This window comes from Haliaeetus leucocephalus, unplaced genomic scaffold (genome assembly GCF_000737465.1).
Source record: "Haliaeetus leucocephalus isolate CR32 unplaced genomic scaffold, Haliaeetus_leucocephalus-4.0 Scaffold340, whole genome shotgun sequence".
NCBI classification, from domain to species: domain Eukaryota; kingdom Metazoa; phylum Chordata; class Aves; order Accipitriformes; family Accipitridae; genus Haliaeetus; species Haliaeetus leucocephalus.
In genome coordinates, this window is record NW_010972776.1 from 7562019 (window position 1) to 7576425 (window position 14407).

At 64.6% G+C, this 14407-nt stretch overlaps 3 protein-coding genes across 3 annotated transcripts in view; 1 reads left to right on the forward strand and 2 right to left on the reverse strand.

Moving 5' to 3' along the window:
- The window catches only part of TSPAN6 (tetraspanin 6), a 7341-nt gene extending 6172 nt beyond the window's left edge, over window positions 1-1169 (reverse strand). Inside the window, exons 1-2 of the mRNA XM_010572539.1 lie at window positions 1126-1169; window positions 578-689 (exon numbers count right to left, since the gene is read on the reverse strand). Of these exons, the coding sequence (XP_010570841.1) occupies window positions 578-689; window positions 1126-1169 (156 nt within the window). The remainder of the gene's footprint in view (window positions 1-577; window positions 690-1125) is intronic.
- On the forward strand, window positions 1168-5667 carry SRPX2 (sushi-repeat containing protein, X-linked 2). Its single transcript, XM_010572540.1, has 10 exons — window positions 1168-1237; window positions 3028-3114; window positions 3208-3399; window positions 3528-3704; window positions 4061-4187; window positions 4283-4404; window positions 4495-4674; window positions 4815-4948; window positions 5030-5151; window positions 5487-5667. Exons 1-10 carry the CDS (start codon window positions 1168-1170, stop codon window positions 5665-5667), a joined length of 1392 nt encoding a protein of 463 aa, XP_010570842.1.
- A 1119-nt stretch (window positions 5668-6786) lies between these two features.
- Window positions 6787-13961, reverse strand: SYTL4 (synaptotagmin-like 4). Its single transcript, XM_010572437.1, has 16 exons — window positions 13852-13961; window positions 13484-13699; window positions 12840-12949; window positions 12565-12679; window positions 12311-12418; window positions 11934-12045; window positions 11736-11826; window positions 11456-11559; window positions 11248-11334; window positions 10725-10903; window positions 10432-10534; window positions 9327-9488; window positions 8433-8538; window positions 7930-8029; window positions 7172-7380; window positions 6787-7051 (listed from the first exon to the last, which is right to left on the reverse strand). The coding sequence occupies exons 1-16, from the start codon at window positions 13959-13961 to the stop codon at window positions 6909-6911; spliced, it is 2055 nt and encodes a 684-aa protein (XP_010570739.1). The 3' UTR covers window positions 6787-6908.
- Window positions 13962-14407: the final 446 nt, after the last annotated feature.

Consider the following 14407-nt stretch of genomic DNA (forward strand, 5'->3'; position numbering starts at 1 on the left):
TGCCACCTCCTGCCTGCCCAGTGCCACCCAGTCCCTGCTCTCCTGCCCTAGTGGTTGGCGATGCAGCCCCAGCCCCAACGTGGCCCCCACCTCCTGCCCAGGTGTCCCCGGCAGAGCAGGGACCAGCCGGGGGGCAGCCACCCAGCGCCCCAGCACATGGCACGGCCACCATGCTGGCAAGCGACGGGCTTCCTGCCCGCCACGGGTGAGCACCCCGTCCCCAAATTGGGGGTGTCCCCAGGCTGTGGGGGGCCGCGGGCTCCCCACACCCTGCAGCAAGCAGCCCTGCACAGCGGCCTCCCGACAGCCCTCTCCTGCTCGGGACAGCTGTGTTATTAATTAGTGTGCTTACCGTCCTGGCCGCCACATAATTAGCGCATTCAGGCAGCGTGTCCCCCGCCGCCGCCCCGCGCCAACTCTCCTACCTGTCCATGCCAGCCTCGTCCCTCGTCTCCCCTCTACCCATGCGGTGCTGTGCTCCAGACCCCAAATCCCAGGTGGGTCCCGCTCCTACCTCGCCTCCCACCCATCCCCGTGGGACGCGGGGCGGCGGGTCCTAACGAAAGCGTTTCATTACCTCTGCCTCGCGGGGGCTGAACTTCAGCTGGAAAACAGACCCCAGCTGGAAGCGTTTGCCTCGGGACTGGGTTTCGGAGCCCGCCGTCTGCAGTGAGGTCTCTCCCTCCCTCCTGGCAAGAGGTGGAAAAAGGGTCCTGGCTCCCGTGGTTTTGTCCTCGGCCCCCCAGGATCCCCGTTCCCGGAGCCCGGCAGGGCTGGCACAGGCTCGACTCAGCTCTCGCCTGTGTCGAAACAGGCTCCTGGCTCTTCTGCTTTGCAAAGAAAAAAAATCTAACAACCTTTTAAAGCCTCAGAGAAGCAGGAGGTGCATTGGAAAACGGGCGATCCTGGGATTTATTATTTTTGACAATCACATCATTTTGGGCCTGACTCACGGCTTTTGAATGTTTGGGACGGGCAGCAGAGGGGAAAAGTAGGTTTGCTCAGCACAGGCAGCAACAGGGAGGAGGGTCAGGCGTCTGTGCAGTGACAAGGCGACGGAGGGGACCCTTGTCCTGTTTCCAGCCCCTCTCCCTCCTCGCTGGGGGCTCACGGCTGCCCCTGGACCCCACAAGGCAGGTGGGCTGGCCGGCCCCCGGCCCCCCCGGCATGGCTCAGGAGGCAGCCCCCGTCCTGCTGGTTGTCCTCGCCAGGCTGGTGTCATCCACGTGGCACGAAGGTGAGTGCTGGGGTGTACGGGCGCAGCGGGGCTCCCGGGGGACGGCAGCCCGCGGGGTCCCGCTCCCGTCGGGGGGCTCGCGGGGGGGAGGGATGGAGGGAGGGCTGCCCTGGTACGGCAATGCCGGCAAAAGCATCGGTGCCTGCGGGGTACGGGGAGCCTGCGGGGGTGCGCTGTGGGGTACGGGGAGGAGCGGAGGGAGTGCTGGGAGGCATCCAGAGAGGAGCAGAAAACCAGCCTCTCCATCACGCCCTTGCCTGCGGGAGAGCAGCTTTCCCGCTGACTCCTTGCTCCCGCGGGGGCCATCGGCCGGCAGATGTTTGCTGGATGGAGCGCTCAGATCCAACCCCCCCTCCCCTGCAGCCAGGCAGCTGGGTCAAAGATCCAAAGCCCTTGCCCTGTTTGGGGGGGTTTCCCCCTTCCCTGCTCCCCATCCCCATCCCCTTGCCATGCTGCCAGCACTGCTGGCTGGGGATGCTCCTGCGAGCTGGCCCCAGGTGAGAAATAAAAGCCAGCGCCTGCACGAAAAGGGAACATCGCAATTAAATGGCACATCTGCCTGCGGGCTCCGGCGGGGGGGCCTCAGCAGCCCCCTCCCCGGGTCACCGACACATCCCCACCGCCAGCCCCACGGATGCCAGCCCTGCGCTTGCCTAGGGCCCTTCTGCTCCCCAAGGAAGCCATGGCAGCGTGGGAAGCGCGTCGGGATAAAAGGCTTGTGGAAATGCGTAGGCGACTTGAAGAAGCTTGTGGGAAGCGGTGGGGAGTAGCTCTGTAGTAAAGTTCATGTCGGAAAGATTTGTAATGGAGTTTCCTCCCCGTGACGGCGGGGCTGCCGCTTGGATTGGCCTTGGCGGATATCCCCTTCCCAAAACCCGGAGCAGGGGGAAGGGGAGACGGGTGCAGCCGCAGCGGGGCTGCCGCTTCGCCTGGGGTCCCTTCCCAGGCTGAGCATCCCCGCCATGCCGGAGCGGGGAGCGCGGTGGGGTGGGCTGGCGGGGGCCGACGGAAACGCGGCGGAAACGTGAGCTCAGTGCTGGGGAATGCCGCGGCCGGCCGAGGCACCGAGGGGCCGCAGGGAAGGGAGCCAACCCTCTGCCCCTGCACGGCTCCCTCGCCCACGGGGACACGGCATGGGCCGGAGGGTGGCCCGCAAGGATGGCGCGAGGCTGTCCTCCCCCCCTGTCCTTGGGGCCGGGGGCCCCTCTGCACAGCACGGATGGCGTGGGGCCAGCGGCTCTGGCCAAGCCCCTCCAGCAGCGTCCCTCCAGCAACTTCATCCTTCCCTGGCACGCAAGCGAGGGGCTGCATCCCCGCCAGCCCCCCAGCCATGCCTCTCCTCCCTTGCCTTGACCAGGGGCTCCGCTGGGACGGGCAGGAGAGGGCAGCTTGCTTCCCTCCCTTGGGATACCCGGCAGCAGGCACGGTGCCACGGGAGCGGGTGGAAGGATTTCCCGGCAGCCCGAAGCCGGGGGTCGGTGCCAGCCCACTCTGTGCCAGCACCCGTTTCCTGCCATAACCGCGGCTGCTCCCGCCGCTGTTTAGTCTGCGGGCTGGTGCCAGTGCAAACCGTGTCGCTGGGGACTGGGCTCGCTGTCTGCCCAGCTTAACCCTTGGTGGCAGCCCCAAGGACGGCAGGACAGGGTCTGCCCAGGGATGGGATCGCTTGCTGGGAGTTGCGGGATGTTTCGGTGCTGGAGGGTGAAGCTGCCCCGGGAGGCATCATCGCCTGGGTGCTGCCGCGGCCACGAACCATCACACAGCGCCATCACCTCCTTCCTCCTCCCCAGGGTCCGGCTACTACACGGCTGAGAGCCACACCAATGAAGTGTACGTGGAAGAAGCCCCCCCCGAGCCTGCCCTGGACTACCGCCGAGGTAACGGCACCCAAACCCATCCCTCGCATCCTCATGGGGAAACCAAGACACGGCGAGGCCGGGTGCCTCCCTCACCTCCCTCCTCTCCCCCAGTGCCCCAGTGGTGTGCCACGCTCAACATCCACCGCGGAGAGGCAACCTGCTACTCGCCCCGGGGGGGCTCCTACCGCAGCAGCCTGGGGACGCGCTGCGAGCTGAGCTGCGCCCGCGGGTACCGGCTGGTGGGGCCCAGTGCCGTCCAGTGCCTGCCCAGCCGCCACTGGTCCGGGATGGCGTACTGCCGACGTGAGTATGCCCTGGCCGTCGGCTTGCCGGCATCCCCGTGGGCACCCACGGCGGCCGGTCCTGGGTGCTCTGCCCACTAGCATGGCCGGGCAGTCGCTTCCGTCCTCTCTTTCCTCTCTCCATCCCAGAAATCCGGTGCCACGTGCTGCCAGCGGTGCTGCGGGGCTCCTACGTGTGCTCGGCCGGCGTGCAGATGGATTCCCGCTGCGACTACACCTGCCTGCCTGGCTACCAGCTGGAGGGCGACCGGAGCCGCGTCTGCATGGAGGATGGGCGCTGGAGCGGGAGCGAGCCGATCTGTGTAGGTAAATTCTCACCCTACCGTTCTCCCACCTCCGTGCTGCAGGTCACCCTCCCATCCCTGGGCTACCTGCAGGTATCACCCCCCAAATCTGACCCAGGCATTGCCAGCTCCTGCACCTTCTGGCCCTGGGACCCCTGTCCCCGCTGCTCCCCGAGGTGCTGTTAGCCCCGAAGCAGGGGCTGGTGTGGGGCACGTCGGTCCAGGATTGGGGCACTCGGTGCTGGCTTTAGAGCCGGCTCTGGGGTGCCTGGGCTGCATGCAGCACCCCTGGGCTAGCTGAGCACCGGGGCCGGTGGCCAGCTCTGGTAGCCCAGGGCACCCGCAGGTTCCCCGACTCCCTTTCCTCCCTGCGGGTAGATATGGAGCCTCCTAAGATCCGCTGCCCAGACTCGCGGGAGCGGATAGCCGAGCCAGGCAAGCTGACCGCTACCGTCTACTGGGACCCCCCCCGCGTGAAGGACTCTGCTGACGGCATCATCAAGAGGTGAGGGCAGAGGCACTGCGGGCACCGAGGGCTGGGGGCCACGCTGGGTGCCCCCTCCCGGGGCCCTGACGGAGAAACCCATCTGCTGAGTGCAGGGTGATGCTGCGGGGTCCGGAGCCCGGCTCCGAATTCCCCGAAGGAGAGCACGTAATCCGCTACACCGCCCACGACCAGGCGTACAACCGAGCCAGCTGCAAGTTCAGCGTCCGCGTCCAAGGTGAAGCGGGCTCCCCTGGGGCTGCTGGCTGCCTCCCCCCGGCTCCGTGCCCCATCACCCCCAGCCCTCACCCAGCTTCCCTCTTCCCAGTGAGGCGCTGCCCCGTCCTGAAGCCTCCGCAGAACGGCTACCTCTCCTGCACCTCCGATGGCAACAACTACGGGGCCACCTGCGAGTACCTGTGTGACGGGGGCTACGAGCGTCAGGGCACCTCCCTGCGCGTCTGCCAGTCCACCCAGCAGTGGACGGGCTCCCAGCCCCTTTGTGCACGTAAGCGGCGTGGGGCAGGGGAGGATCTGCCCGCAACGATGCCCCGTGTTCGGGGGGATGCTGCCCGGCGGGGCGAAGGGGTGGGGAAAGGGTGATGGGGGGCAAAATGGCATCTCCCCGCGCGCTCCCTCTCGCCCCAGCCATGCAGATCAACACGGCCGTGAACTCGGCCGCCAGCCTGCTGGATCAGTTCCACGAGAAACGCCGCCTCCTCGTCATCTCGGCCCCCGACCCCTCTAACCGCTACTACAAGATGCAGATCTCCATGCTGCAGGTGAGGACCCCCTCCCTCTGCCCCCCCTTCCCCCCTCCCCCCCCCCCTCAGCACCCTCTCACCGCCCCCTCCTCTTCACAGCAAGCTGCCTGCGGGCTGGACCTGCGTCACGTCACCACCGTCGAGCTGGTGGGGCAGCCCCCGAACGAGGTGGGACGTATCCGGGAGCACCAGCTGTCCCTTGGCATCATCGAGGAGCTCAGGTAAGGGGGGACGGGGGCTGTCCTGCAGAACCAGGGGGCTGGGTGAGGGGACCGGGGATGGGGACATCTCTAGGGATGGCAAAGCATGAGGTTGCAGCAGGGTTCGTGGACAGCCCCCTTCCTGCTGCACCAGAGGGGCTTGCGCCACGTGGGGACACCCCCGGCAAGTCTGAATACAGCATCACCAGACCTTCCTGGAGCTCACAGCCCTGAGGAAGAGATGGGAGCCACCATCCCAGAAGGACCTGAGCACGGTTGCATGGGGCGGGCAGGCTCAGCCATCACCGGCAACCCCCCCCCAGCCCTGCCCAGCGGCTCCCCCCCTGCACCCCCAGGCAGTTCCTGCACCTCACACGTTCCCACTTCAACGCGGTGCTGCTGGACAAGGCGGGCGCCGACCGCGAGCGCTACATCACCCCGATCAGCCCCGACGAGCTCTTCGTCTTCATCGACACCTACCTGCTGAGCGAGCGGGAGGCGGCACGGCGGGCGCAGAGCGGGGACCCCTGCGAGTGAGGCAGCGCCGGGGAGACCCCCCCCTCTGCCGCTGCCGGCCTCAGGGGACGGACACCTTCATTTCTGCTTTTCTAGTCGCCCACTGTAGAGGAGGACCAGGGTGCCGAGGACCTCCAGGGGAAGGGGAGCCCCTCTCCGGCCGCTCTGGCACAGAAAGGCGAGCAGGGACGGGGACGGGGACCATGTGCCAGCAGCGTTCCCACCACCCAGCAGCCAGGAGCGGCCTCCGGCTGCGGGGTGGGATGGCGCAGCCCAGCAAGGACCATGGTGGGAGACACCGGAGTGCCTCTGCTCAAACCCCAGGGCTGGGGGGAGACGGGGAGCCAGACACTGGGCTGCCAGAGCAGAGGAGAGCAGGCAGGGCAGGCAGGGCAACAGCACAACAGCCTCTAATACAGCAGCTTCACCCTCCCCGCGGCCATCCTCACCCCACGCACAACCTGAACCCGCTTCCTCCCACCCTGGGGTCAGCCCTGCCGGGCAGGCACCACTGCCAGGGTCCTGCCAGAGCTGCCAGAAAGCCTTTTTTAAAAGCAAATGGCCCCACGCTCAGCAAAGCCAGTAGGAGCCAGCCAGCGCGCAGCCCACCCCGAGGGCTCGCCATCCCCACCCTACCCCTCGCTTCCCCTTCCACCAGCCACGGGGCACCCTTCCTGGGAACTGTTTTGGCAGTAGGATATTAACTTGAAATAAATAAATTTGTAAAAAAAGTCAGTGCTGGCAGAAAGTGTGTCGCAGAGAAGCGCGGGAAAAAAATCCTTCCTGGGGACCACTACCCCCAGCTCCCCCCCAGGTTGACCCCACACGGCTCCATCCCAGCCCCGCACCCAGGGCTGGGGCTTGGTTGTGCACGGCTGCTCCAGTCCCGGAGCCGGCAGCATCCTGCGGAAGGAGGGTGGAGGAGGCGAGGGAGTAGACTGTGAAAACAGAGGGGGTGGGAGGAAGAAGAATGGGAAGAAGAAAAAACCCAACCACATTTGAAAGCATTTTGCCTGGGGGGAAAAAGGGAGGGTCCGCAAGGACTCCAGTTCAGCCTGAAATTTGGTGCAAAGCCTAAGACAAAAGGAAAACCCTTTCTTTAAACGAAGCTAGGCCAAGACGACTTTCTGCCCAAGCCTGTTTAGAGAAGGTCATGTTTATTAAAGTATAAGCAAAAAGAAAAACCCACCCATGTTTGGCAGCCCTGCCAGGCCATGCAGCAGTGCCAGCCCTCAGCCGAGTCCTGGTGCTGACGCTGCAGCCTACGGCCTCAGCTTGGCCATGGTGGAGCGGAGCTGGAGCGTCCCCTCTGCCCACGAGCCTGGGTACTGGCACATCTTCTGCCACAGGTTCAGCTCCTCGCCCGTAGAGTCCATCCAGTCCACAGCCTGCCCGTTGCTCATGCCTAGCAGAAAGGATGGATGCGGGCAGAAGTCACTGCCAGAGCAGCCTCCTGCCCACAGCCAGGCAGCCCCAAGCAAGGCTGCTTGTCCCCAGGGTTTGATGGGACCCCAGGGCTCCTCACCATTGCCCACCCCCAGACGGACACCCCCGAGGAAGTCGTTGCTGGACAGCGGCTCCCGGTCCCAGACCGTCAGCTCCAGGCAGATGTGCTGCAGGTCCTCAGGGTTGACACCGTTGTAGACAAAGGTGTGATTGTAATGAGGGTTCAGGGTCTTCTTCACCACAGGCGTCTTCCTCTTGGAGGCTTTGTTTTTGTGTGGCAGGAGGTAGCTGGGGGAAGCAGCCCTTTGGGTTAGCAGCATGTGTGCAACTGCCTTCTGCCCCAGAGGCTGGGGCACCTCAGCACCCCAGGACCCAGCTTGAAGCCCACCTTCCCTGTTATGGCTCAGCAAGAAGGACCACGACAGTCTGCAAGGGGCTGGGTCTCTGCCCTGCCTCCTGAAAAGCCGCTCAGCAGACTGCAAGCAGTCTAAGGAGGGGAGAAAGCAAGGACCGGAGCCTCCTCGCCCCCAGCCATGCTGCCCGGTGGCTTGGTGACCTCTGGGACGATGATTTGATGGCACCTGGAGCCCTGCCCTGCACACAGCCTCCCACCGCAACCTCTCGACCAGCCAAAACCCAGGAGAGCATTTGCTACCAGGAGCATCTTGTCACTGGGCAGATGGTGACTTTCAGAGCACCAACGCAGGCAGCGTGGGGCAGCTAGCGGAGAGACCCTTCCCTCCCCCAGGTCCCTGCAGCAGCTCTGGGAAGTGCCCTGGGATGCAGCCAGGGAGAACAGTGCCTTCATTGCCCCCCCTACCCAGGACCCACACTCACCCCTTGACAAAGCTGTCTGAGGTCCCCCCGGATTTGGCAGCCGTGAGGTTCTTGGCTTCTTTGATCCAGACCTGGAGCTCACCGCCTTCCCCTGTTTTGCCTGGGGAAAACCCAACACAGCAAGAATTAATCAACCTTAATTTCCACCACCGCAAACTTCTGGAAAGGTCCTGCTGAAGAGCCTTCATCACAGAGGCAGGTACAGATCCCCAGCTAGTATCTCCTCTTGCCTCCTCCCTTACTGGTCCTGCCCGCCGAGGCGAAGGCAGACAATTGCTTCACGCGGGGCCCGATGGTCCAGCCTGGTCCAGCCCCAGGAAAGCACTGGGACCGCTCGGCCAGCCTGAGGACAGCCAGGTCTGCCCCCACCCAGAGCAGCCTTGCAGGCATTGCAGAGGAGAAGACTGCGGTGGTACCACCCAAGGAACCCACCCAGACCCAGCTCGCCTGGCCACGAGCGGGTCCCGCAGGCTACGCAGGGATCCTGGAGCTCCGGCACTCACCCTTCCTGCCGTTCCCAGTCCCGGGGTGTTTGGAAGATGGGATGTACTTCATGGAGACGACCAGCTCCCCCCTGTACTGGTGGAGACCAGCAGCATCCACCCCAATCTGCAAAGAGGCAAGACTTACTAAATAAACACTGCTAGAGAGGCCAAAGCAGACATGGTGATGGCCTGGTCTGTGCGCAGCACAAGGGCCAAAGGGCTCAGCTTCTCCTGGAGGTGGTTTAGCCAGCACAAATGCCTGCAGACCCCCCCCAGCACCAAGTCAGACTCAGACCAGCTCCTTTGGGATCCTACTTTGGCTCAGTCACCTCCCTTAGGAAACCCTATTTAGGAGTTTCCACAAGCTGCTCGAGGCCCAGCAACACTGAGGGCTGAGCCCGCAGGATGAGTTAAGTCCCCAGAACCAGACTTAAGTCCAGCAGCAGCATCTGCTGCTGCCATCGAGCTGCACGAAGGCCCTCACTGCCCAGCTCCGCAACCCGCAGCAGGATGTCCCGGCCAATTTCCCCCATTTGCTTCCCTGATGTTGGCTCCAATTCCTCCCAGCTGGGACAGGGAGCTGGGAAGAGCTGCGCTCTTGGAGCAATCAATCAAGCGGAATGAAAATACCTGATGGGACAAAGACAAGTCTCGCAGCATCACATAGGGGACTTACTGAGGAGGAGGAGGAAAGCTAGGCTCAAGGCAGAAGATCTGCCCTTTTTTACTACAACAGTATTGCTCTCTGCTTCTGGGGTCTTCCTTTCTCCAAAGACTTGATTTGGCAGAAGCCGTTCGGCAGCTCTCGGCCGAGATCTCTGCACCCCTCTGCCCACTAATGGCTATCCCCCCCCCCGACAGGGCCAGGCAAGGGAGGCTGCGGGCAGCAGGGCTCGGTGGCAGGGCCAGCACCTTGCCGTGCAGGGGCAGAAACTCTTCCAGGTGGCTCTCCAAGTTCCAGGTGTCCAGTGGGACCTCCACCTCCCCCAGGAACGTGTTGCGGCCAAAGCGATCGTGGTGCCAGACCGAGAACTGCAGCGTCCTTGTAAGCAGGAGGGACTTGTTAATCTCGTACTAGGAAGAGAAACAGGAAAACCACGGGTGAGCAGGCAGTGTCAGGCAGGGGACAGGCTTAGCATACACCATCAACCGCAGCTCTCGAGCAGGAGACAGGTTTGAGGAGCAATGGATGCATGCAGGAGACTGTTTGTCTTCCTTTCCAAGCCTCCTGAAACCTCAAAGTCCTGGGGCAGTGGTGCAGGAGCCCGTGTTCTCCAGGCAAGTGGTCCTCAGAGCCCGTGCAGAGCCAGGACCAGGACTTCTGGAATCTGGCCACCCCACCCCATCCCACCACAAGCGAAGCTCTGCCAGCCCACCAAGCCTCAGGTGGTCAGAGCGCAAGACCTCAGCAAACCCGGGGCTGTGGGAGCCTGGAAACCAAACCATGATTCCCACTTCCCTCCTGTCCGGAGAGCGCCTGGCCTGAGCCAGGGGCCAGAGCTCAGGGACGGAGCCAGCCGGTCCCACCAGCCCATGGCGGCCGCAGCGGGGATGGTGAACGGCAGCGCCAAGTTCTTCTGCCCTGGGGGCAAAGCTGCCTTATCTCTGCCTCTGCAGCTGTGCTGCCTTCCCTCCCACCACTGTGACCTGCCTGCAACAGCCTGGGAGCTTCCTCCATGGAAAGCAATGTCCAGGGTAAGCAGAAGGCCCCAGCTCTGGGGAATGCCACAGGAGGCAGGAACACTGCCCGTGACACATATTCACATCTGCAGCTGTGCGTCCACCACGGCACCCGGGGCTTGACACCACAGCCACATCAGAGCAGCGACCCAGCCTGGCAGTGGGTTTTTCCAGCTTTCAGGGTGCAGTGTCTGGACACGGGTCCTCTGTGGAGCCCCCGCCTCAGCGTTTGGAGCCCATCCCTCCCCTGGTTTGTTCCAGCAGCATCCTGGGGAGCTGAGTGCCTGCCCGGCCCCGCAGCGAGGAGCGGGCTGAACCCCAGCCCGTCCCCGCTCACCTTCAGCAGCTCGTTATACAGGGGGTTGATGGTGTTGCGTTTGATGGTCGTCTTGCGTTTCCCTTGCCGGGATTTGTCAGGCAGGAGATAGGTCTTCACGTACCTGAAGACAGGGGCAGGCAGTGCTTCACCAACGTCTCCCCACGACTAGCCCCCCGAGCTCCCCAGGACGACCCCAGCCCTCCTGCCTCGCCAAGACCCCCCAGTTACAGCTCCAATCTCTGGCGGGCACCCCACAACCCAGCTGAGCGCCACCGGCGGTGCCACCAGCCATGGCCCCCTCCAGCTCTTACGGGTTGGAGCGCTTCTTGCCCTCGTCCCCGTAGGCCAGCTGGCGACACTCCTTCACGTGAATGAACAAGGTCTGCGTCTTCTGCTCGTAGCTCAGGGAGAAGGAGATCCCCCCGGTGACCGTGACGTTGCCGAAGTCGCCGGCCTCGCTGTAAATGCTGACCATGCTCCCCAGCGTGCTCTGGAAGACACGGCAGGGCTGAGCCGGGGCAGCATCACTTGATGGTCCCTCTTCATCCTCAGCAAGGCTACTCCCCATGCCTCCTCTGCACAGCCCCTCTCACCCCTCTGTGGCTGGGGAAGGCTGCCGAGTGCCTCCCACCCACATGCAGCTCCCTGGAAGAGAGCTGGGTCTCCACGTTTCGATTCCCTTCAAGAGGAGGAAGCCCCCACACCCCAAGTTCTTGCCCATGCACCCCAGGAGCTGCCTGCCCTGCCTTCTTCCACCTCAACCTGTCGGCGCTGCCCTTCTCCATCATTTCTTCCTGCAGCGGAGCAGAGCACGGCCGCACGGCAGGGACTCACCGAGGAGGTGCCACTGCGCATGCTGCTGCGGGCCACCCTCTGGCGATGGATCTCCACCAGGTTATCGATGTCCTCCTCCTCCTCCTCCTGCAAGGAGAGAGACAAGCCACCCGCACGGGGAACAGCATGGCACAGCCGGCCAGGCAGACGGTTCCTCCGCCTGGCAGCCGGCTCCGCGGCACACCGAGGGGCACGCCGAGGGTCTCACCAGCTCCATGTTGAGGCCAGGGACCGACTTGCTCCTGTCCCCCAAAGAGCCGCCTTCCCCCACAAAGTCCGCCGGGCGCAGGTCGATCACCGACTTGGTGTAGTCTGTACGAGAGATGGTGAGGCAGGAGGCAGCGACACGCTGCGGGACTAGCAGAGCCCTGCTGCTCCCTCCAGTCTCTCCCATCTCCGCTGAAAGCCTGCCGCAGCCCAGGCAGAAGCGGTCATCCACCCCCTGCCATGTCGGCACCCAACCCCCCCTGCACCCACGTAGCTCTCACCCGCAGGCCTCACCACCCGCCGGGGATTCTTCTTGAATATCGTTTCGTGCTCATCCGCCAAGGCGCCGCTGCAGCCTCCCACGGCGGCATCCTGGGGAGGAAAGGTCCCTTCAGTGCAGGGCAGCGTTGGGCACCCCACAATGCTCCCAGCCCTGTCCCCCAGGACAGGGCTGAACCTGCCGGAGCAGTGGCACGCACCCGTCCGTTTTTGGAGCGGAGAGGCAGGGTCAGGCTGGTGGCAGCAGGTCCTGCTGGCGCAGCAACCTGTTTTCCATCTCTGAGAGGGGTGGCTCTCTCCAGGGAGTTACTCCTGCGGAGGACACAGAAAGGTCTGTCCCACGCTAGGAGCACGGCTGGGAGAGCAAGTGCTGGCCGGGAAATGCCATCTCCCCACAAGCTCCCCGGAGCACCCCAGCCTGGGGAGCAGAGGACCTGCCTGCCCAGGGACAGGTTTCAGCCCAGCCAGAGAAGCCAGCTCTCCCTCACCAGACCGAGAAAAAGGCACATGAGACAAAAGTCCTCATCCTCTACCAGGCCAGCCTTGCCAAGGACAACCCGCCCAGGGAGCCCCTCACCTGCCCCCCACGCCACCGGGACTAAGTCTGTAGCCATCCAGGCTCATGTTTTCCATGGACTCTGTGTCGCTTTTGCCATCCCGAGGATCTGAGGCATCCAGAAACAAACTGCAGACAAACAAAACCACAGGTATGTCCTGTTCGGCAAGTAGGCCAGCCTGAGAGAGCGAGCTTCTGCACCACCAATGATCTGAGCAGGGTGGCAGCAGGCGAGGGCTGGCACCTGGAGCAGGGGAGACAGCAGGGATCCTCACCTGGGCCCCTCTCGGGGTGCTGGGGGGCTCTGTTGCCGGGCTGCGGAAGAGTTTTTGGGCTCGCCAAGCTGGGCTTTCTGGAGGAGGGTTTGTCCCACTGTCTCTCTTTTGCTGGCTGGAAGGAGAGAGGCATCAGGAGGACCACTGCTCTGAGCCCATTTCCAGAGCAGGAGCTGCTCCCAGCCAGCTCCGCAGTGGGCAGAGGTGCACCAGGGAAAGCTGGAGCATCCCGGTGGGCCAGGCTGCGGGAAAAGGCATCGCTGTGGCACCTTTACCTGCCGACTTGTGCCGCAGGGACAGCCGCACCATGTCGCTGCCCAGCCGGTTGGCGAAGCGGTTGACCCTCTGGTCATAGAACCAGTCGCCTGTTGTCTTCTTCAGCTCGCTGCAGGGCAGGGAGGCGGTGGGGGGCAGTCAGGGGGTCAGGGGCAGCGGGGGGGCTGCTCCCTGCACCCCAACACCACCCTCGGTGCTGCCACCAGCCAAGGAGAGCACAGGCACAGTGGGCACTTTCGGCAAGTGGCTGGGCAGAGATGATGCACTGGGCAGACGATGGGCCCAGCTACATCCCCAGCAAACACGGGAGCAAGACGGGTTTTGTAGGACAGGGGAGGCCGAGAGAGAGGAAACCTGGGGTGCTCGAAGCAGGGTGCGCGAGGAGCACGGGGATATGCCGGAGTCAAGTAAGGGGGGAAAAGGAGTGGGGTGGGAGTGAAGGAGGCCCAAGAGCGGGGCACGACCCAGTTCTCCATCACCAAACCATGGCTGCCCACCCCGGGAGGTGACAGCAGAGGGACAGCGGAGAAGACCGGCTGGGCTAGGAAAGGTTGGCCATAGCGCATCAAGCTGGGGTGACCGGGAAGAGGACGGGGACAGGAGGAGCACAGAAGGTCCTCGCCACTCGTCCCCAGCTACTCACGCCTCCTTGGTGCAGACTTTGCAGCGCCAGGAGCTGTTGGGGCCGTAGGAACGGCAGTCCCGACACACCAAGTGGTTGCAGCCCCTGCAGGTGTTGGCCTTGGGGCTGACGCGACCCAGGCTCTGCTGGCAGCGGGCGCAGGTCCGCTCGCTGTAGCGCTGGCTGCCCCGCTTGGCACCCTTGCGCCGGATCTCCAGCAGCTCGTTCTTCAGCCGCCTGCTCGGACCCCAAGAGCGGGAGCTGTCAGAGCCGGGCCGGGACCCCCGGGGCTGGGGCAGAGCTGCCACCCCGGCCCCATCGCCCCTCCAGCCGCCTCTAGAGCAAAGCGGAGAAACCAGCGCCCTGCTCGGCTCCGGCCACGTCCTCACCTGATTCTCCTCTCCTCCGCTTTGCGAAGCTCCTCGTCGCGCTGCAGGACCTGCAGGATCAAATCCCTCTCCGCGTCCGACAGGAAGGACAGATCCACGGCCTCCGACATCGTTCCACCCGGGATCGCCCACCCTCGCCGAGAAGCAGCCGGACTCCTCCGTGCTAAGAGCGAGCCATCCGCTTAGCGCAGCCCCATCTCTGCCGGGTACCCCCCGTGCCCCGCACCCCAGGGCTGCCCTGGCTCCCACCCGCCCCGGTCCGGATCGCGGCACCCGAGACACCGTCTCGCTGCCACCGGCGCCCCGAGCTCCCGCACCCGGTTCTCCCAGCCGCCTCGGCGGCCCTGCCCAGGGCACGGCGCTGCTGCGGGCTGGGCTGTCGGCCGCCTGCCAGCCCCGGTGACCTCAGCCGGCTCCGTGGGACCGGGGCTGACGCCCAGCACCCCCGGGAAACCCACTCCCGCCCCGGGGAGGAAGAAGCTGCCCCGGGCCGCTGCGCCCACGCATGCACCCCGGGGCTCGGAAAGCTGCTCGTCCCCCGCCGCAGAGCAGCCGG